The sequence below is a fragment of the Rutidosis leptorrhynchoides genome, chromosome 3 (genome assembly GCF_046630445.1).
Source record: "Rutidosis leptorrhynchoides isolate AG116_Rl617_1_P2 chromosome 3, CSIRO_AGI_Rlap_v1, whole genome shotgun sequence".
NCBI lineage: Eukaryota > Viridiplantae > Streptophyta > Magnoliopsida > Asterales > Asteraceae > Rutidosis > Rutidosis leptorrhynchoides.
Genome location: NC_092335.1, coordinates 533,077,321 through 533,100,506, shown reverse-complemented (window position 1 = coordinate 533,100,506; position 23,186 = coordinate 533,077,321). Strand labels below are relative to the sequence as shown.

The 23,186-nt window shown below is 33.8% G+C and overlaps 1 protein-coding gene across 1 annotated transcript; it reads right to left on the bottom strand.

Annotated features, from left to right (window-relative positions):
* Positions 1 to 18,128: 18,128 nt before the first annotated feature.
* Positions 18,129 to 19,569, bottom strand: LOC139898395 (probable sugar phosphate/phosphate translocator At5g25400). The gene has a single exon (XM_071881123.1). The coding sequence runs from the start codon at positions 19,392 to 19,394 to the stop codon at positions 18,342 to 18,344; it is 1,053 nt and encodes a 350-aa protein (XP_071737224.1). The 5' UTR covers positions 19,395 to 19,569; the 3' UTR covers positions 18,129 to 18,341.
* Positions 19,570 to 23,186: the final 3,617 nt, after the last annotated feature.

Below are 23,186 nucleotides of genomic sequence, written 5' to 3'. Positions count from 1 at the left end.
TTCGTCCCGAAATTTAGTTGGAAGTAATATTTGTTGCTTCTTCTTCGAAACCTTGCGTTGCCAATTCTACGAATAAGTGAAGGTACTTCCTTGGGCATTTCAACGAACTTTGGCGGTCGGGATTTTACGTTGTTTTAAGGTTCGGCTTTACGATCCATAATTTCAATCGGTTCTCCTATGATGTAGAGTTTGTCATCGATAGTAAGCTCATCTAAAGGAATACAAGTTCTTGTTTGGCAAGACACTTTTTCGAATTTGATACATGGAATGTAGGATGAACGGAGACTCAAACGAGTCAGAAAATCTAAATGGCTAGCAACGGGTCCAAAACACCCCAAGATTTTTAAAAGGATCAAATATCGCGGATTTTGCTTTCTACGTTTCCGAAACGGACTACACCTTCTCAAGGCACGACTTTTAACGTTATGCGGTCACCTGCTTGGAATTTGAAATGTTTATGTCTAACATCGGCCTAGCTCTTTTGGCGCTTACGGGTCGTTTTGAGTCTTTCTTGGTTTTGAATGATCTTAACGGTTATTTCATGAATGAGTTCGGGTCCGGTGGTTTGCTTGTCACCTACTTCGGTTCAACGATTAAGAAAACAACAATTGTGGCTATATGAGTTCTCGAAAGGTGTGGCGTTAATACTCGAATGAAAATTATTGTAGTACTAGAATTCGGCTAAAGGCAAATACTTTTCTCAAGTAAATTTGAAGTTGATAACACAAATTCGTATTACGGTTTCCAAGGTTTGAATCGTATGTTTGCTCAGTCCGTCGGGTTGTGGTTGATGTGCGGTACTCATGTCTAAACGTGGTCCCGAGGCTTTTTGAAAGGCACTCCGAAATCTAAAAGTGAAACGAGAATCTCGATACGAAACGAGGTACATTTCTTTAAGGTATATTGAACAAGTTCGTTAGGACTTGAAAACGTTAGTTAGACAAAGTTTCTCAAGAAATTCGCATCGCGGAAGATTTATCGGTTTCCAAAAACGTTCGTTAAAGCAAGTTTCTTATCGGTTTCTGAAAAACGTTCGTTAGGACTATTCGCCCTCGAGGCGAATACTAGCATAATGTGAAGATTCTCTCTCTCCATTGAGAATTTATATAAAAGATTTCCTTATACGGAAGTACGAGTGTAATGCGAGAGAAATTTTCGCCTCGATGTAAGCATAACAAGCATATTGTAGTTCGTCGATAAAATTGCGCGAAGACGAGATAGTATACACGTATAACGTAAGTTTGAAGTTGAAAGAATTTGTCATTCATTCGGAAGCATAAATATGGTTCGACAATAATTGACGATGTGTCCCGGGTATGGTTGTTATCAGTATTCTCGAAGTTTTCGGATGTCCAACCAGAAAAATGAAATCATGTACATGGCACATGGTGGTGATTAGGTTGATCGAGTCCAACCACCATCACGTGTCATTAGAACTTTGGTATGACTTACCGTAATATAACTACGTTGATCAAATGACGTTATATTACGCTAACTCATACCTCCATTCCCACATCACTCCATAGAATCAAGTTCGTGTAATCGTGAAAATTTAAAATAAACAAAGTGTAACGACGTCTCTAACGTGACTCGTATTGAATCGAAAGAATTAGTGCAACTCTAAAGAAGCGTTCCCTGAGGGAAGTGTATAAATGATTGTTCACGTCAATGCGGTTCAAGTCAAGCAATAATGCATTTAGGTACTAAAAGAGTAATGCATCATGATAACGAATAGTACGCAACCGTAGTGATAAGTAGTGACGACGATACTCACATAGAGTAGTGAAGGTAGTAACACGAAAAAGTAGATAGTAAGAAACACCGGTGGGAAACTGATAGTAAGTTGAAACGGTGGCGAATAATAATCCGGGAGATAGAGTTCCCGAACAAGTGTGACTAATGAAGTCGTCGTCATCCATACGTGTATGAATCTTGAATTTACGCGTGTTACCAGAAAGTTGCAGAATACGAGTTCGTATGATGAAAACTTGGTACCATTAAAAAGTTTGCCTAAGAATGATTCAAGTATAATGCACAAGTAGTCAAGTAAGTGCTATCTATAGCAAATGTATGTCAGAATGCAATGATTAACTATCCGGTTGTAGTCTAGATTCACTAATGCATCTTAATGACTCTGTCAGACACACTAATGCATATCCTAGTTCCCTACAACCAACGCTCTGATACCATCTGTAGCGACCCGACAAAATTGTCATTGACGGAGCCGTTAACTTAGGTCCCGTTACGTGGTCGTAGTCCCTATATGAGACACGTTTGACCAAAATTATGTCGCATTCATTTGAAACGTGCATGACTTGCAAAGTTCAGTTTACCCACGGTTCAAAAATAAGTTTAAGTTTACAAAAGTAATAAAGTATAAATGAAATAAACTTGCGACATAATATAAGTTGAAAATCATGGTTGCTATAAATAGTGTATGTATGTATGCTTGACCCCAAGCAAGTATATTAAAGTGTGCGCATGTATGCTTGACCCCAAGCAAGTAATCAAAGTGTACGCGGAAGCATGTATCAAATAGCCATGTATGAACCTGAGAAACATATAGAAAACTGTCAACGAAAAACGTTGGTGAAATCATAGGTGTATTAGTAAACGTGCCTTTGAACCACAAGATTTAATATAAGTTGATTATCCAAATCGTTTGCATTCCAAAAGTTGTTATTCGCGATCACCCAATTATCAATGCTTAACCAACGTTACCCCATCACAAATAGTGTTAGAACATACACTGTTTCTCGAAAATATATTTCATCCGCTAACGGTAGCGAACCGTCCGAATGAGGCTCGTCAAGCCCATGTGATCAAATAATATAAGTTCTCGCTTACATCCTGCAAATGTAACTAATAATAATCGAATTGAGGCTTTTTGTTCTAACTCGCACGTGGAATGTTTGTTTTCGTACTTGTGTTCAAAACATAAAAGTATGTAGTATAAAACCGTATATGTTTCTCATCCCATGATTTAAAAGTATAAAAGTTGTTGAAAGATGGGACTATGATCTCACCTCGAGTGCACGAGTATAAATGTACTTCACAAAGTAAACATGTGCATGAAAGTTGCTTAGCCTCGACCTACACAAGTAAGTTGTATAAATTAACTGGTTACGACACAAGGTCGGGCGAAATGTGTTCAATTAGTCATATGGCTCGTTACGACTCGAATATATAGCATGTGAATCACGTTGTCAAGTTTCATGCAAGAATCAAGTATAAAATAAGATTAGAACGATTGCATAAGTGTTTTGTTATGTTTGACTGAAACGTCCCGTCCTAATCCACCTGGACGAAATCATCAACATTTGGTCCCATTGCGATGATCGACTCCAAGTAATGTCCTTAAATTGAGCAAATGCGCAGTGGAAGACTTAATTCATACCTGAGAATAAACATGCTTTAAAGTGTCAACCAAAAGGTTGGTGAGTTCATAGGTTTATCATAACAATCATTTCTATATGTTAGTAGACCACAAGATTTCATATTCATAAATATTTTAATAAAAATATTCTAAGTGGTTGAGCACTTGGTAACCATACTTAACATTTAATCAACGTCGCATATTCCCTTTATTATGAAATCTCACTACACCGTACCAAGTGTAGCCTACAAAACGAAGTACTGTGCAACCGTTGAATACTGGTCATCCAGTCCGGTTGGGGTTGTCAGGCCCGATAGATCTATCAACAGGATTCGCGTTTACAATACCCATGTAAATAGTAGTTACCAAGCTACAGGGAAGTATGCCAGTGGTACAACTCAACGTAGAATGTATTTTAAGTACTTGTGTCTATTTCGTAAACATGTATAAAAGCAGCGCATGTATTCTCAGCCCAAAAATATATATTGCAAAAGCAATTAAAAAGGGAACAAATGAAACTCACCATACTGTATTTTGTAGTAAAAATACATATGACGTCATTTAACAAGTGTAGGGTTGACCTCGGATTCACGAACCTATATCATTTATATGTACATTACATATAATGGAATTCGAACAAATTTAGGTATTATTATTAATTGTTATTTTAGTAACTTGTACGTTTCATTAATAACTAAATTAACTATATTTATTTTTATATACAATAAATAAATAATTAATATTTATTACAAACATTTTAATATAGTTATGTTTTATGTAAATAACATATTTTTATATAGAAAATCTTTATTTGATATATTAATAATTAATAATACTAATAATAATAATAAAAATAATAATATTAGTATTAGAAATAATAAAATGATAATAAAAATAATAATGATAAAAATAATGATAATTCTAAAAATAATAATAATGATAGTTCTAATAATAAAAATGATAATTTTTATATAAAAATTTAGTTTCAATAATAATACTACATACTTTAAAAATGATAATAATAATAATAATAATAAAAATGAGTAATAAGTAAACTACCTTTAAGAAGTAGCCCTTAAAAATAATGCCCAAGTCCGGGTTTGAACCCGTGACGTCCCGCTAACCCGAAAACATCCTTAACCACTCCTCTGATCTCAATTTTCCTAATTAATATGATACTCATATTTATATAACCCATTTTCTTCCTGTTTCCCTTTCTTCTTTTTCTAAAAAAAATGCCACCACCGGGGTTCGAACCCACGACCTCCCGCTAACCCAACAACCACTCTAACCGTCCCTCTATCCTTGTTTTTTTTTTTTCTAATTTCTTTTACGATCTTATTTTATTTATCATGTTTTCTGTTTACATTTTTCATCTTCATCTTACAAAACCCATTAATCATTTCACTATAATCCTCATCATCAATCGTAGTCTATCGTCATCATATACCACGTGTATCATGTTGTGTATCATCATAATACATCATCATCGTGAATACCATCAGTATCATTATCGAAGATTTAAATCTGACGAATCAAATCCTTGGCCGTGAGGTTTGGATAAAGAAATATAGTGCATGACTCAATGTGTAGATCAAGACTTATTACCACTTAAATACCACGGCCCACAGACATGTAACAAACTCGGTTTGCTTCTCTTTTCATTTGTGTTTTAATTCCTCACGGTCCAATAGCAAATCCCATATGCAATTCTTTTTACAACATAACTTAGCCCAACAAAAGATTTACTTAGCCCAACTAACTTAAATCCAATAGCACTATCACAATTGAATTAGAAATCACACAGCAACAGTATGCAGGCATAGTGTATCATCATCTTCATCGATTGTTACTGTAGCAGAAGTAAGAGAAACACGTAGTGATAACGGTAAACGAAACAGGTACCAGAAAAATAATAGCAGCAGCGTAACAGTGATTTACGGTGGTGATGGCTGTAACAGAAAACAAAAAATGCTATAGTAGCAACGGTGGTGTCTTGGTGGTGGTGATTCGATGGTTGTAACATTAGCCTGTTCAGGTTGAAATGAGTGCGTGGTTGTGGCGGTTATTGTTAAAAAAAAAATAAAGGAAATAATAGGAAGTAGAATCACGAGTAGCAGGAAAAAAATATAGTGGTTGTCGACATGGGATGTGGTGCTCCGGTGATTGTTTATGGTGAAGTGATCAGAGAAGGTGTTGGAGGCAGTTTGTGGTTTCAACGTAGAAGAATTCAAAGAGAAGAAGCAGAGAGAGAAGAGAGAGAGAGAGCGGCAGTTTTTGGGGTGGTTTTGAGTGTTGGTCAGCGGTGGTGGTTCCTGGTGGCAGCAAGGTGGCCGAGGTTGCTTGAAGAGAGGTGAGGTACTCACGGTGGTTGTTTATGGGTGGTCACTCCTCATCCTCCTCTCTCGATGTATATATATATATATATATATATATAGAGATATAATATGTAATATCATTATAATAATTATAATAATATATTATTTAATCATAATATTGAAAGTTTGAAAGGTACAGATAACAAACAAAAAGAAATTAAAGGGTGATGTAAATGATGTCGATTATAAAGCAGAAATATATGTCCATCCATTCAACTTTTCAATAATAATATATATAAAATGTGTGAAAGAAAACAGTAACACATTAAATCACACTTTGTCTATTCAATTATGTATGTTATATTTTTATATTTATATATTACACGTGCTTTAATTGATTGCAAGAGACAAGAAATACTTTAGTGAAAAGTAATATGAATAACATAGCATCCATGAATTTTGAATGCATATATTATCCGTAATCCGTGATTTATAATAGTAAATTAATATTGTACTTTTATAATCAATCAACATAAATTGACAAGAAACATAATTTTTGTGTGTGATGGTGGCTTTATGAAAGTGCAATGAATGCATGTCTCTTGCACACACACATACACACACACACACACACAGATATATATATATATATATATATATATATATATATATATATATATATATATATATATATATATATATATATATATATATATATATATATTTAAATAACAAGTTTTATCAAATAATATTAATATTATTATATATATTTACAAGTAATATTCATATATATATATATATATATATATATATATATATACAATAATAATTTCATTATTATATTATTTTACATAATTATTTATAATAACAATTTCATACAAGTAATTAATAACATTTCAAGTTATTATATAAATACATTTATTTATATATACACATATCTATTTACAAATAGTTGTTCGTGAATCGTCGAGAACAGTCGAAAGTCAATTGGATATATGAAACAGTTCAAAATTTTTGAGACTCAATCTAACAGACTTTTCTTATTGTGTCAAAAATATTAAATCGCATCGAGAGTTTGGTTCAAATTTAGTCGAAATTTTCCGGGTCGTGACAGTACCTACCCGTTAAAGAAATTTCGTCCCGAAATTTGATCGAGGTCGTCATGGCGAACAATGAGAATGTTTTCATGACACATATGATTTGATAAATAGATTTTCATCATTATTGATTAATATAAATAAAACGAGTCGATTATGTGAATCGTACGAATGAAGCTATCACAAAAGAGTGAAAAGTTCGTCTTAACTTTTGACGTAGTCATGGTGGATTTCCGAAATTCAAGGAATTTAAGGAAATCTTCTAATCAGAAAGAAAATGTAATAACACGATTTATTAGCAACTATTGAAATTACGGAAGAACAGAAATATGATGGAAATATTTCCGTGATATTCTTAGAAGTTAAGTAGAATGAAAGAGTCGTGTAACATGACACATGATGACGGTAGGGTCTGTGAATCATCACGTTCCATTAGAAACTCAACATGACTTACTGTAATATAATCACATTGGCCAAGTGTAATTATATTATACTAACTCATGTTTCAATTCCCTACACTTCTCCAAAATTCATTCCTAATTTATACTTAGATTTTACAGAAGTTTCCAATATAATGGAATACAGAAAACACGAAGAGGTATATAATTTCGGACGAAAACATTTATGAAAATATCCTCAAAAATATCGAAGATATTTATGATGATATTTTGGAATTTCTAAGTTTGAAGGTTGATGGAAAAAGATTTTTCGCAAGATTTTAATCATGAGTACGGAGCAAGATATTCGTTGAAGGTTTCATCGGATTCAGAATTACCTGATTTCTTTAAATATAAGACTTGGTCCTTGTATTTGTCCTTGGTCTCCTTCATGGTTAGCTCAATCTGTTTTTCAGTACCAAATTTTCTATCGAGCGTTCCTAACACTTCTTTCTTTATCGTCAACTCTTGGCCATTAAGACCATCTACAACATGCTGCTTCGTCGGCATTTTCAAAGTTAACGGATCTGGGTCATCGGTTATTAAACCGAGGTGGTTTCAGGAGAATTGTGTTTTTAGATGATTAAACGCTGATGGTAATATGGTGGAATATAAAAGGTTCTCCGGTAACGATGAGGAAAGCCAATCGTATATATCAAAGTTATAATAAGACTTATTCGAATGAAAGGTCGAAGTTGCTCTGTTGGAGTTGTGACAAAATTGGCTACTTTGGAAAGGGATTGCAAAGCGATTTTCGGTAGTAACATCGCCAAAGGAGCTAGCGCAGATACGTGTTAAACCTTTACTCAGGTTCCAAGAGTTTTCAGGTGCATAACTATATGCATGAATCTTTTCTTCCGTAGATGTAGTGTGGTTCGTTCATCTTCTCGATTGAGGTGTTTTCAAGAATCATGAAAGATTTGAACGCTGATTGTAATCGTCAAGATACAATTGAGGTTTAAGATGAAATCAAGTGGCAAACTTGAAGAATTGTTTAGTTTCATATGTTATAATCAATATTTTAATTCTTTTTAATTGTCCAATATTATTAGTCCACAGTCGATAGTCCACAGTTACAGTTCAACAATTCATATACAGTTTAATATATAATATTCGAATTAATTAAAATATATCATGACCCGTATACGTCTCAGACTCGATCACAACTCAAACTATATATATTATTGTAGAATCAACCTCAACCCTGTATAGCTAACTCCCGCATTACTGCATATAGAGTGTCTATGGTTATTCCAAATAATATATATAGATGCGTCGATATGATATGTCAAAACCTTGTATATGTGTCCCGATATTTAAAGTGCGTAAAATAAATAACAGAAATTAAATGACGATAAATAAAGTGCGTAAAGTAAATAACAGAAATTAAATGACGATAAATAAAATTGCGAGAATGTAAATTGCGAGAATGTAAATTGCGATAATTAAATTGAGATAAATAAAATGTAACCAGTTAGCTAGGAACAGTTAGCTAGGAACAGTTAGCGTGGATTCTTAACAATATTTCAATTAGTTAGTTCGTTTGTTTCTAACAAATTTTACTTTGTCCGGTGTTTTCTTCATTATGCCACTTGTTGGATTCTGATAAGTCAAAATCCAAATATGAAATTGAATGAAAATGATTATTCTGCGGTGAACGGATACGTATATCGGTGGTGGTAAGTAGGATAGTAAATGATTGTTGAATCAGATTCGAAGAATGTACAATGTAACTTATTAATGTGAAATCTAAATATTCCTCGGATATTACCTACCCGTTAAAATATTTTCATCATTAACAGTTTGTACGAAAGAATTTTTAATTACAATCTTTATGAAAATATACTTGCATATATATTTTCTTCAGATGTAACCATGGATTTAATGAGTTAATATGATATTAAGCTCTTATGATTTTCGTTAGAACTAGAATACATAATCTCTAAAACATTAGAGATTACATAAGTGTCAGGTAAATGATATAGAACGATATGTAGAACAAAGATAATCGGTGTAGAACGATACATAGAACGAACATTATGCTCGAGGTACAGAATGAGATGTTGAGGCTTGTGTTGTTGATGGTACAACTGTTGATACTGGTGGTACTGTTAGTGCCGGTGATGCTGCTGAAGCTGGTAAGTTTTGCATCATATTCTCCAAAGCTACTACTCGGGCACGAAGTTCGTTGACTTCTTCTACTAACCCTGGTTGGTTATTAGTGTGAGGTGGAGGTTGGATATCTCCTCTAGTTCCATTAATGGTAGTCTCAAGACGAAAAATTCTCGCAAAAAGGGTATAAACGGTGTTGCGGACAGGTTCGCCGGTTAGCGGGTCGAGTACTCCAAGATTAGGTGGTAGATTCGATTCATGATATGGAGTACCTTCTTCCCTTCTCCATAGGGTGAGTATGTCGCGAACCCACCCCCATTTTCTCCAGTAATCACGGTAGTTGATTGGTTGGTGTGCTCCTGTCACGCTGTCTTCGGAGTCAGAGGAACTTGGTCGATTCGTAGAGGCCATCTTACGCGATCTCAGAAAAGATTTTTGGTATGAAGAGTTTAGTGACAGCAATTGATAGTTGAATGGTATTCTCAATGCATCATATGCATATATATATATATATATATATATATATATATATATATATATATATATATATATATATATATATATATATATATATATATATATATATATATAGTACCATATTCCCCTAAATTACGGAGAAATTTACGGAAGATATCAGGCAAAGTCTATCGTAATAGATACGCTAAGATATGATTTGGCAGATACGCTAAGATATGAGTTTTGTCTATACACTAATCATGCAGTCAATGCAGTAAGATGTGTCTAGACTAAGAATAATGAGCAGGTAATTTTCTACTAGGAATGATAAACAATACTTATAATATGCAGCTAAGGTCGAAGTCCAGACTCGCTAATGCATCCTAACAACTATCAGTTAGACACACTAATGCAAGACCTGGTTCGCTACGACCACCGCTCTGATACCAACTGAAACGTCCCGTCCTAATCCACCTGGACGAAATCATCAACATTTGGTCCCATTGCGATGATCGACTCCAAGTAATGTCCTTAAATTGAGCAAATGCACAGCGGAAGACTTAATTCATACCTGAGAATAAACATGCTTTAAAGTGTCAACCAAAAGGTTGGTGAGTTCATAGGTTTATCATAACAATCATTTCAATATGTTAGTAGACCACAAGATTTCATATTCATAAACATTTTAATAAAAATATTCTAAGTGGTTGAGCACTTGGTAACCATACTTAACATTTAATCAACGTCGCATATTCCCTTTATTATGAAATCTCACTACACCGTACCAAGTGTAGCCTACAAAACGAAGTACTGTGCAACCGTTGAATACTGGTCGTCCAGTCCGGTTGGGGTTGTCAGGCCCGATAGATCTATCAACAGGATTCGCGTTTACAATACCCATGTAAATAGTAGTTACCAAGCTACAGGGAAGTATGCCAGTGGTACAACTCAACGTAGAATGTATTTTAAGTACTTGTGTCTATTTCGTAAACATTTATAAAAGCAGCGCATGTATTCTCAGCCCAAAAATATATATTGCAAAAGCAATTAAAAAGGGAACAAATGAAACTCATCATACTGTATTTTGTAGTAAAAATACATATGACGTCATTTAACAAGTGTAGGGTTGACCTCGGATTCACGAACCTATATCATTTATATGTACATTACATATAATGGAATTCGAACAAATTTAGGTATTATTATTAATTGTTATTTTAGTAACTTGTACGTTTCATTAATAACTAAATTAACTATATTTATTTTTATATACAATAAATAAATAATTAATATTTATTACAAACATTTTAATATAGTTATGTTTTATGTAAATAACATATTTTTATATAGAAAATCTTTATTTGATATATTAATAATTAATAATACTAATAATAATAATAAAAATAATAATATTAGCATTAGAAATAATAAAATGATAATAAAAATAATAATGATAAAAATAATGATAATTCTAAAAATAATAATAATGATAGTTCTAATAATAAAAATGATAATTTTTATATAAAAATTTAGTTTCAATAATAATACTACATACTTTAAAAATGATAATAATAATAATAATAAAAATGAGTAATAAGTAAACTACCTTTAAGAAGTAGCCCTTAAAAATAATGCCCAAGTCCGGGTTTGAACCCGTGACGTCCCGCTAACCCGAAAACATCCTTAACTACTCCTCTGATCTCATTTTTTCCTAATTAATATGATACTCATATTTATATAACCCATTTTCTTCCTGTTTCCCTTTCTTCTTTTTCTAAAAAAATGCCACCACCGGGGTTCGAACCCACGACCTCCCGCTAACCCAACAACCACTCTAACCGTCCCTCTATCCTTGTTTTTTTTTTTCTAATTTCTTTTACGATCTTATTTTATTTATCATGTTTTCTGTTTACATTTTTCATCTTCATCTTACAAAACCCATTAATCATTTCACTATAATCCTCATCATCAATCGTAGTCTATCATCATCATATACCATGTGTATCATGTTGTGTATCATCATAATACATCATCATCGTGAATACCATCAGTATCATTATCGAAGATTTAAATCTGACGAATCAAATCCTTGGCCGTGAGGTTTGGATAAAGAAATATAGTGCATGACTCAATGTGTAGATCAAGACTTATTCCCACTTAAATACCTCGGCCCACAGACATGTAACAAACTCGGTTTGCTTCTCTTTTCATTTGTGTTTTAATTCCTCACGGTCCAATAGCAAATCCCATATGCAATTCTTTTTACAACATAACTTAGCCCAACAAAAGATTTACTTAGCCCAACTAACTTAAATCCAATAGCACTATCACAATTGAATTAGAAATCACACAGCAACAGTATGCAGGCATAGTGTATCATCATCTTCATTGATTGTTACTGTAGCAGAAGTAAGAGAAACATGTAGTGATAACGGTAAACGAAACAGGTACCAAAAAAATAATAGCAGCAGCGTAACAGTGATTTACGGTGGTGATGGCTGTAACAGAAAACAAAAAATGCTATAGTAGCAACGGTGGTGTCTTGGTGGTGGTGATTCGATGGTTGTAACATTAGCCTGTTCAGGTTGAAATGAGTGCGTGGTTGTGGCGGTTATTGTTAAAAAAAAAAAATAAAGGAAATAATAGGAAGTAGAATCACGAGTAGCAGGAAAAAAATATAGTGGTTGTCGACATGGGATGTGGTGCTCCGGTGATTGTTTATGGTGAAGTGATCGGAGAAGGTGTTGGAGGCAGTTTGTGGTTTCAACGTAGAAGAATTCAAAGAGAAGAAGGAGAGAGAGAGCGGCAGTTTTTGGGGTGGTTTTGAGTGTTGGTCAGCGGTGGTGGTTCCTGGTGGCAGCAAGGTGGCCGAGGTTGCTTGAAGAGAGGTGAGGTGCTCACGGTGGTTGTTTATGGGTGGTCACTCCTCATCCTCCTCTCTCGATGTATATATATATATATAGATATAATATGTAATATCATTATAATAATTATAATAATATATTATTTAATCATAATATTGAAAGTTTGAAAGGTACAGATAACAAACAAAAAGAAATTAAAGGGTGATGTAAATGATGTCGATTATAAAGCAGAAATATATGTCCATCCATTCAACTTTTCAATAATAATATATATAAAACGCGTGAAAGAAAACAGTAACACATTAAATCACACTTTGTCTATTCAATTATGTATGTTATATTTTTATATTTATATATTACACGTGCTTTAATTGATTGCAAGAGACAAGAAATACTTTAGTGAAAAGTAATATGAATAACATAGCATCCATGAATTTTGAATGCATATATTATCCGTAATCCGTGATTTATAATAGTAAATTAATATTGTACTTTTATAATCAATCAACATAAATTGACAAGAAACATAATTTTTGTGTGTGATGGTGGCTTTGTGAAAGTGCAATGAATGCATGTCTCTTGCACACACACATACACACACACACACACACACACACACACATATATATATATATATATATATATATATTTAAATAACAAGTTTTATCAAATAATATTAATATTATTATATATATTTACAAGTAATATTCATATATATATATATATATATATATACAATAATAATTTCATAATAATTTCATTATTATATTATTTTACATAATTATTTATAATAACAATTTCATACAAGTAATTAATAACATTTCAAGTTATTATATAAATACATTTATTTATATATACACATATCTATTTACAAATAGTTGTTCGTGAATCGTCGAGAACAGTCGAAAGTCAATTGGATATATGAAACAGTTCAAAATTTTTGAGACTCAATCTAACAGACTTTTCTTATTGTGTCAAAAATATTAAATCGCATCGAGAGTTTGGTTCAAATTTAGTCGAAATTTTCCGGGTCGTGACATTGACTAAAAGTCAAACTTGGTCAAAGTCAACGAAAAGTCAACGAGGTCGGGTCCCGAACTATTTTCCTGAGCTTAGAAGTCATGTATAAGCATGTTGGCCAAGTTTCATATTGAGCGGGGGTGCGTAGCATACTTAGAATTAAGCGAAATTTGACATTTTTGGGTAGTCTGCCTCAGATGCGCCGCATCTGAGGCAGATGCGCCGCATCTGAGGCAGATGCGCCGCATCTGCATCTGTATCAGCCAGTTCTGGGCAGTTTAACACTTAGACGATTTCAACTTCAAACGATCATAACTTTTGACTCGTTAACATTCAAAACACGTATCTTATATCGTTGGAAAGGTAATTTAAAGAGGAATACAACTAAACACATTTAATTTTTTTTTCATCAATCAATTCCATCATTAACAACAAAGGAAACCTCAATAAATGATCATTAAACGTTCAAAATCAACGTTTCAAGTTCATAAAACGCATTTCTTGACTCGGGAATCCAATTCACACATATGATATGTTGTTTTGAAGGTATTGAAACATACATTACAACTAATCACTAACTAATAACATTTCATGGCATTCAAAGCATCAAAAGTTCGTTTTAGAGTTCATCAAACCCTAATCAAAATCATGAATTCAACCATTTTGTAAATGAAGCTTTTCTAAATCAACCTACACATCAAAATGAAACTAATGATGCTAGTAACACATTTAATACATGAACTTTAACATTTAAACAACATTTAATCACCCAAAATTCAAGATTAAGCAAACCCATTTCAAATGTTCAAACTAGTTACCCAAAACAACAAATCGAGCAAGTAAATCATATATTCATGCTAGACACGAGCCATAGACACTAACTAACACCATTTCAAGTATATAAAACGAATTTAGAGAAATCTAGTGTTTTAGAAATGTTACCCAAATGTGATGAAATTGGTACCAAAATGTAGAGGATGAAGAGAGGATTCCAAATATGTAATTTGTTTCGATGTTAGCTTCTCCAATCGGATTTAGATGATGATTGAATGGATTGAGAGAAAAAGAGTGTTCTTGAGCTAGAGAGAAAAAGGGAGAAGAGAGGTGAAGTGAATGAGTGGTGATGGTGGGGTTTGACTAGTTGACTTAGTCAACTAGTTAGGCCCCTTTGCAACTTTGGTCCCTCGAGTTTCAAAGCGGGTGCGGGAATTAACTAAACGAATATTTTAAAAACGTTCGAGTAAGCGAGTGATGTTATAATTAAATAACGGGAATATTATGAACGTTAGTTAACGAAAGACGCGAATTTAGATAACAAAAGGTATTATCTAAAAAAAAGACGGTGTTAAAAATAAATTTAACGGAAAAACGCGGGATGTTACAAATTCCTCGTTCCGCCTTTGAAAATAAGCCATATAATAATAAAAATTTGAGTTTTAATCGGTTACACCAGTGACTACAATTTCTAGATCCGCCACTGTGTGCCACAATCTTACAAGAATCAAACCAATATCCAAAGATGTCTAATATATCTAACCCTCGTATTTTTATTATTATTACTCCGTAATAAATGTTGAATCACATGCAATACCTCTTATGTCTAATATACCCAATGTGCCACAATCTTACAAGAATCAAACCAATATCCAAAGATGTTGATATCAATGATGGAAGCGTGAATTTTTTTTCACGGGGTGAAATATTTTTAAAATCGTAGAACTTTTTTGTTTAAAATATAGAGGTTTTTGGGTAAAATAAGAAGACTTTTGGTGAAAAAAAAATCTACTTGGATTAAAATATAAAAATTCAACATTTTTGCATTAAAAATTACAAATTAACTGGGGGCAGATGCCCGCTGCCCCTTGCTAGTTTCTCCCATTGATGCATTGTGGCCTGTTCGATGAATTTATTTCTCGGCTGAATATTATGAGAGTTGGCCTTGATGTAAACTATAATATGGGGAGTTACATGATTTCTCGCTCATAGTGGTCATTACCGAGTGTTGCAGTTTCTTCGAACCCTTCCAAAAAAAGGAGGCTGAATAAACTGCAACACATGGCGAGTTTATCATATGGAAGGATTTGAAGAAGGTGCGGCGTATGAAGACTTCTTGGAAGATTTCTTAGTCACTAGGCTCTTGTTTGATTAAGTTTTTTTCGCTCTTGGAGTTGGTCGTGGTCGTTATACAGCATTGTTTGACATTACGTTTAGTTGTTCTGGCTATAAGTTTTGTCTTCTAGTCGAATTTAGGACTCATTATTCTATTCTTTATTATTCAATACATTCTCCGGGTATATACCCTTACCCAAAAAAGAAGAAGATGCAAGTAGTATACAAAACTATCAAAACAAGTTTAATTAGAGTTGGGTCAACCAGGTAGTATACAAAAAGACGCACAAATAGATTTGGATCCTTGACGAGGAGGGGTCTTTTACGGTTCATGATACCCGCTCTTTCCTGGACAACTTTTGGCGGCCATCTATCGACCACTCGACTTGGTGGTTTAAGTGCATACCTTTATAGGTAAATGTGTTCATGTGGCGTTCACATTTGGATATGCTACCATCAAGGTTTTAACCTATCCAGTCATGGTACTGAAATCGATTCCATTGTCTGCGGTCATTCGGGGACCGAAACCCATGATCACACTTTTCTCGCCTGTAAGATCGCTAGCACTCTTTGGAACCGTATACGCCTTTGGATGGATCCCAAGTGTCCAAATTTTTCCATCATGGAAGATTTGTTTACTTGGATCGAATCACACTCTCATCATGCTTCTTCGAGTGTTAGAAGTATTCGCATTGTATCAACAACTCTATGGTGGCATTGGAGACTCATGAACGATACTCCTTTTGCCTCTAATCTTATTAAAAAAGAGGAGCTCTTTGACCTTGTTAGACTAGTTTCTTTTTTTTGGTTAGTAGTGAGTAGAAGTAAACATGTTCCTTCATATAACACTAGGCTATGTAGCCCTTTGTAATTCTTTCTAGCAAGTTGCTAGTTTTTAAAATAAAAATCTCTTTTCAGTTGTTTAAAAAAAAGATTGGCCTGTTTCAACCTATAGCCCAGCCCGCAAAACTTCGATTGCACCCCCCAAGTCCAGCCCCGGGCTTGGTTAAGCTTATAATACTCAATTTGGTCCAAATAGTATTTTACGTCCAGTAATGCTTGAAGCCTAAAGCATCATATCCTTTCTAGGTTCGGTTATTCATTTGATAGAAGGCAGGGCCAAACTTACAAGCAGTTTCTATTACCCCAGTATAACCAAGAATGGAACCATATGTTGCCGGTTCCAGTCCAATCCCGGTTATATCAATCATGACCGATTTTCACACATACCTAGGTGCACTTTCAAGTAAGCCAATGACCCACACCCTCAAAATTCCACATGCATCGGAGTTTCACGAACATCGTGTTCGAATTAATACCAAACCTCATATTCATCTGACCCATCACATTGAGATATCATAAGATTCATAAATTTTACAGACCGTGTATGTTTGATGGATAGGGGACTAAGTATTAAATCTCCAGGTCCTTTAGATTGAACATGGATCCTTATTTGGGCCCAGAGTTATCATAGTACTATCATAGTCTGGTGTTAAGTGTTTTCATCAACCTTAGCTGTCTATTACTCATACATAAATACAGGACCCATACACAGATCCGGACCCGGACCCAAACTCGGACCCACTAATATATCATCATCAAGAATATCATGTGAATACATCATTATCACTATCGCTATTAAATTCATTCTAAATGCATAAAAAATATGGTGTGTAACCTGCCAATAAAGGTTCAGGAGGAACACAATGTACCCATAAATACCAAAGAATTTGCCAGCCACCAAAAAATAACAAATTTATACTTTCTTTATAAAAAGATCACCAGGGGCACTGGCCCCACCCCGCCTTCTTGCTCAAATGTCACAGTTTTAGCTTGGCCTAAATCCTAATAGTTCTCGACTGTGCCATTTTTTTTTTCCAATAACAACAGGTTCGGAGAAACAATAAAATGGTTCGTGCCCAGCCAAATTAAGGTTCCAGTTTGATTATTTTACCATTTACAACGAAATGTACTCTCGCTAACTCATACATCAGTGATCAGACCAATTAAATTCGACTACGTAAATGTCACTGATTCTAAATTTATTCAAAGATACCAAAAGTACTAAACTACAAGTGTCCTAGCATAAAGAGTTAATTTTTTCTTCAAGATACATATATTCTTTACTTAAAGCTTTTACATAAAACCAAAATTTTCAATTTGGTTTCTTTGAAAAGAACAACATAAACAACAAAATTGTCAAATAAAAACATCCATGAATCAGATGCCAAACAGTTTGCAGCAGTTAATGAGATCAGTACGAAACAAAACACGAAAAATGACAACCACTAAACTTCAACACATGATCAAAGCATAAAATATCTGCATTATTACCCTAAAATCAAGTGATCCAGAATCATTAACAAGTAAATATGTAGCAAATATCAAATGATTAGTCTTTTCGGGTCACTTAGACAAAATCTTTAAACTCAAAAGCCCAAGACGATAATAACATTAATTTAAACATAAAAATGACATTAATTAATAAAAAAAGACATTAATTAAGTACCTAAACAACTCTTTGCGTCTCTAATCTTTTCGTCCAGCATTAATCAATCATCAGAATCGTTTTTCTTGCCCAATTTATCCCCTTCTCGATCGTCCATTAACTTCCCAGACTCATCATCAGCATTCATCGCCTTTTTCTCCGCTTCTTTAGCCTTAAGCGCCTGTAACTTTGCGTGATTATAATACCCAACGCCCAAAAACGCAATCACATACCCAAAAAGATTAATCGGTGTAACTGTATCTTTAATCACAGACCATGAAAACGCAATCAACAACCAATCTTTAACCACCCCAGCAACATTCATAGTCAAAGCAGATGTCTTTCCAACAAGCAAAAACACAGCAAGATTTAATGCAAATGCACACAACGAATTAGTCCCAAATATCGTATAATCCAAATGAAAACTCGAAGTATCTCTTAATTTCAGTAACTCAACAATCATCCAAGGAACTGATAAAAACGCCAAACAACACGGTGCTACGTAGTAAAGTGAAGTAATTGGATTAAAAGTGATACCCTTTGAAGTTAACAAGATTTGGATTAACACTAATCGAGTAGCTTCGAAACAAACAGCACCTAATTGTAACATAACACCAAATGTATTAAATTGAGCTTCACCATAAGCAGCAATGGCAACACCAAAAGAAATCGATAACATATTACTCATAGTTTGGCCTTTAAAGCTTTCTTTTTTAAACAAAACACCAATGGAATAAACAGCAACAGGCATTAAGGCTTTAAGCATTTGAATAAATGAAACAGATAGATATATATAAGCAGAGTTTGATAACCATAAACTTAATGAATATAACAAACCAATTGGAACAACAGATTTGAGATAAACATCAAGAGTCATTTGAACAGGTTCAACAAATTTTAGAACATTAATGATGATATAAGCTAATGATGAACAAAAGAACATATGAATCATGGTTAGTGAAATTGGGTAGGGCCAATTATACATCTTTTGATCTAAGATGTATTTATTGTAAACAATGACAGTGAAGCTTAAAAAGATCCAAATGGCAACATATGTGTAGGAAAGGATGATTTTTCTTAGTACTGATTCATTTAGGGTTTGTTGTTCTTTCCCCATTTCTTTCAAGATTAGGGTTTTGGTGATCTGGGGTTGAAAATTGATTAGATCAAAGGAGAAAGATGAAAACTTTAGTGGGAATTTGGTAATTTTAGAGGGGAACTGAGATGGGGTTTGAAGGAAATTGAATGATTTAGGGGATTTTTATGTGAGTGAGAGTGTGAAAATGGTGGAATCAGAGATTTTTACCCAAGTATGGAGATGACTCATGGATGTGTTATATAAGAAAAGTGACGTTATTATTACAATTATATTTTTCCTGTTTATATAGTATTAGTATTAGTATTAGTATTAGTATATTTAGTATTTTAGTATATAAGAAATTCAAAATTGAATGATATACTTAATTATTTATATGTAGTTATTTATATATGTGCCTGTTAAATATATTTTAATGTTTGGTCAAGGGTCAAATACTTCTTTTATTTGTGCATAAATTGCATATCTTTGATTATATTCTAATGATTATATTCTAGGATCTTACAATACATTTAACAATCATTTATTATCGTAAGCGTCTATAATTAATTAAAAATAATGATAAAAAATCACAATTCCGATAATTATTCGTCAAAATATATTTTGTGAATGAAATATAATTTGTAAAAAAAATATAGTTACAGTCTTACAGACGGAATTGTCACTAATGCTCGAGTTAAACGCTTAACATAACATTTATAGTTTGCTTTAGAATAAAACTTACGAGTCATAAAGATGATATTAAGTCACTTGATTTTAATATCTAAAAGACAAGTTATCATGTAAAAGTAACAAAACAAAAATCGAATAAACGTGACCACTTTAAATTGTTTTTAGAAAGATTGCATCTAACATACTAAAATTGAAAATATATACAAAACACGTTTTACAAGAACCTTGGCCAAACATTACCATAAATATTCGTCGTATCACCGTATGTTATGTCTTATAGACGCAATCATAATAGTTGATTTTGTTAACTACAGGTATATGAAGATTTTTTCTATAGTTTATATCTTAATTATGTAACATGTGATTTAGTTGGTAAACATTTGTCGTGATTTGGTTGTGCAATTCATGTTGATGGTTAAAGGTGGATAAAGCCTTAAAGGTGTCCATAATTCAGGCTAAAGTTATCAAATCCTTGATTAGTTTGGCTAAATAAGGAATCTTCGGTAACTAGAACCAAAAGACAAAGATTGTCTATCGATCAGTAGTATCTAGCAACTAACGTAACATTAGGTGTTGTGAGTTTTTCCATGCTCGGGCGACCTCTCCTAAGTAGTTTAAGGTCGTAACCACTTGAGTCTTGACTATCTTGAGAAAACTGTACATAACATAATGGGATCAATTTAATCTATAAACCGGCTTTTCAAAAGTGCCTAACCAAATCTACTAGTTTAACGGATACATTAAGATTTGCATGATCAAACTAGATGTGAAATTTATAGCAACAAGGTACAACGATCACCAAAAATAATCAATATAATCCAGAATTAAGAAACAATGTGAGTATCAACAGAAACCATGAACAAGGTTTATCCACAAATCGGATACAACCTTAAGCCAAGATTAACAAGTGCCAAGATTAATAAGAGCCAAAATTACAGTGAATCAAGAACATAAACACAAAGAAAGTATAAAGATGATGATGAAGTGATCAGTTGAAGTACACCCGACACACAGAGATCACAGGGTATAAATACCCTAACCCTAGAGCAAGTTACACTTTGCACCCTTGCAGAAAACCATAAGAAGCAGAATGAGCCACGCTCCTTTAGCTTTTACATGAACATTCACAAAAGAAACACTTTAGCCCCTCCAGCTTTATTATCTTATCAGCACAGGTCCAACAATCCTTGCATAAGGGATCCAAAAGATAACATCCTACACAAAGACCAAAAATGAGATTGAGAACATAATTTAACATCCCCCCACAAACTCATTTTTGGTATAAGTCATACAGTCCAAGTTTGCTGGTTAAAAAACCATGTTGGGTCACACTTACACCCTTGGTTTAAATATCTGCCAGTTGACTTTCAGATTTGACTTTTACAGTTTTAATAAGACCACTTGAAACCTTTTGTCTAATGTAATGCACATCAATTTCAAAATGTTTAGTTCTATCATGAAAGACAGGATTAGCTGCTAACTGAATAGCAGAATTATTATCACAGAAAAGGTCAATTGGCAGGTCAACATTTACACCAAGCTCTTGAAGAAGATTTTTGACCCATACAATTTCACAAGCTGTGCTTGCCATGGCCCTATACTCAGCCTCAGTTGAGGACCTGGCAGTGGTAGCTTGCTTTTTACTCTTCCAAGAAATCAAAGACCCACAAAAGTAGACTAAGTACCCAGTTACAGATTTCCTTTCAATCTTGCATTTTCCATAGTCAGCATCACAATAAGCATTTAAAGTCATACTATTACTCTTAGCAAATTGAACACCTTTACCTGGAGAGCCTTTCAGGTACCTAAGAACTCTTAGAGCTAGGTTGAAATGGAATTGTAGAGGAGCATGCATAAACTGACTAAGGACTTGCACAGAAAAGGAAATGTCAGGTCTGGTAAGAGTCAGATAAATTAGCTTTCCAACTAATTTTTGGTACTCAGTCAAATTTGTCAACAAGGGGTCCTTTTCACTTGGTTCACACAAGACATCTAAGTTTGGTTCAATTGGAGTGCTAGCAGGCTTGCACCCCAACAGACCATATTCATCAAGTAGGTCAAGACAGTATTTTCTTTGAGAAATGCAAATGCCCTTTTCATTTTTCAATACTTCTATTCCAAGAAAATACTTAAGTTTTCCCAGATCTTTAATCTGAAACTTTGTTTTCAAGAAATGTTCGACCTTCTCAATTTCAGAATTATTGTTTCCAGTAATGACAATATCATCCACATACACAAGTAAAGCAATAAAGGTGTCACCATCATTTTTAACATATAAGGAGTTGTCACAGACACTCTGGACAAAACCATGTTCAATGAGAGCAGCATTAAGTTTAAAATACCATTGTCTAGGGGCTTGTTTTAGACCATATAAAGCCTTGTTTAACTTGCATACTCTAGTGTCATTAGTATCAAAGTATCCCTCAGGCAGGGTCATATAAACATCTTCACATAGGTCACCATATAGAAAAGCATTATTGATGTCAAGTTGAAACAAAGACCAATCATTTTGAACAGCAAGAGTAATCACACATCTAATAGTAACATGTTTGACAACATGAGAGAAAGTCTCATCATAGTCAATTCCCTCCTTTTGACTATAACCCGTGGCAACAAGTCTAGCCTTATATCTTTCAATTTCACCATTGGATTTGTATTTTATTTTGTATACCCACTTGCAGCCTATGGGCTCCCTATCAGGAGGTAAATCAGTGATAACCCAAGTATTGTTTCTGTTTAGTGCTTCCATTTCAAGATTCATGGCTTCCCTCCAGTTTGGGTCATTTATGGCATGTTTATAGCAACTGGGTTCAACAGATTTGTTTAAGCTAGACACAAAAGCATAATTTTCACTGTTCAAGAATGAGTAGTTTTCATATCTTTCAACCCCATATTTCACCTTCCCTTCTACAATAAAGTCATTATATTTTCTAGGAAGATTGGTCTCTCTGGTTGATCTCCTTATATTTTGAACTGGTTGAGTATTGCCCTCAGGAGAAGTGGAATTATCCACTGGTGTTGCTGTAGGACCTTCATCACTGCCACTATTATCACCACTATTGTCATCAGTGTGGTGCATATTAGTAGCAGGGCCAAAGTCACTACTGCCATCACCATCATTGTGCCCTCTCTCCTCATCAT

Excerpts from the sequence above, each read along its gene's own strand:
- LOC139898395 (XM_071881123.1), bottom strand. The coding sequence starts at position 19,394 with ATGGGGAAAGAACAACAAACCCTAAATGAATCAGTACTAAGAAAAATC.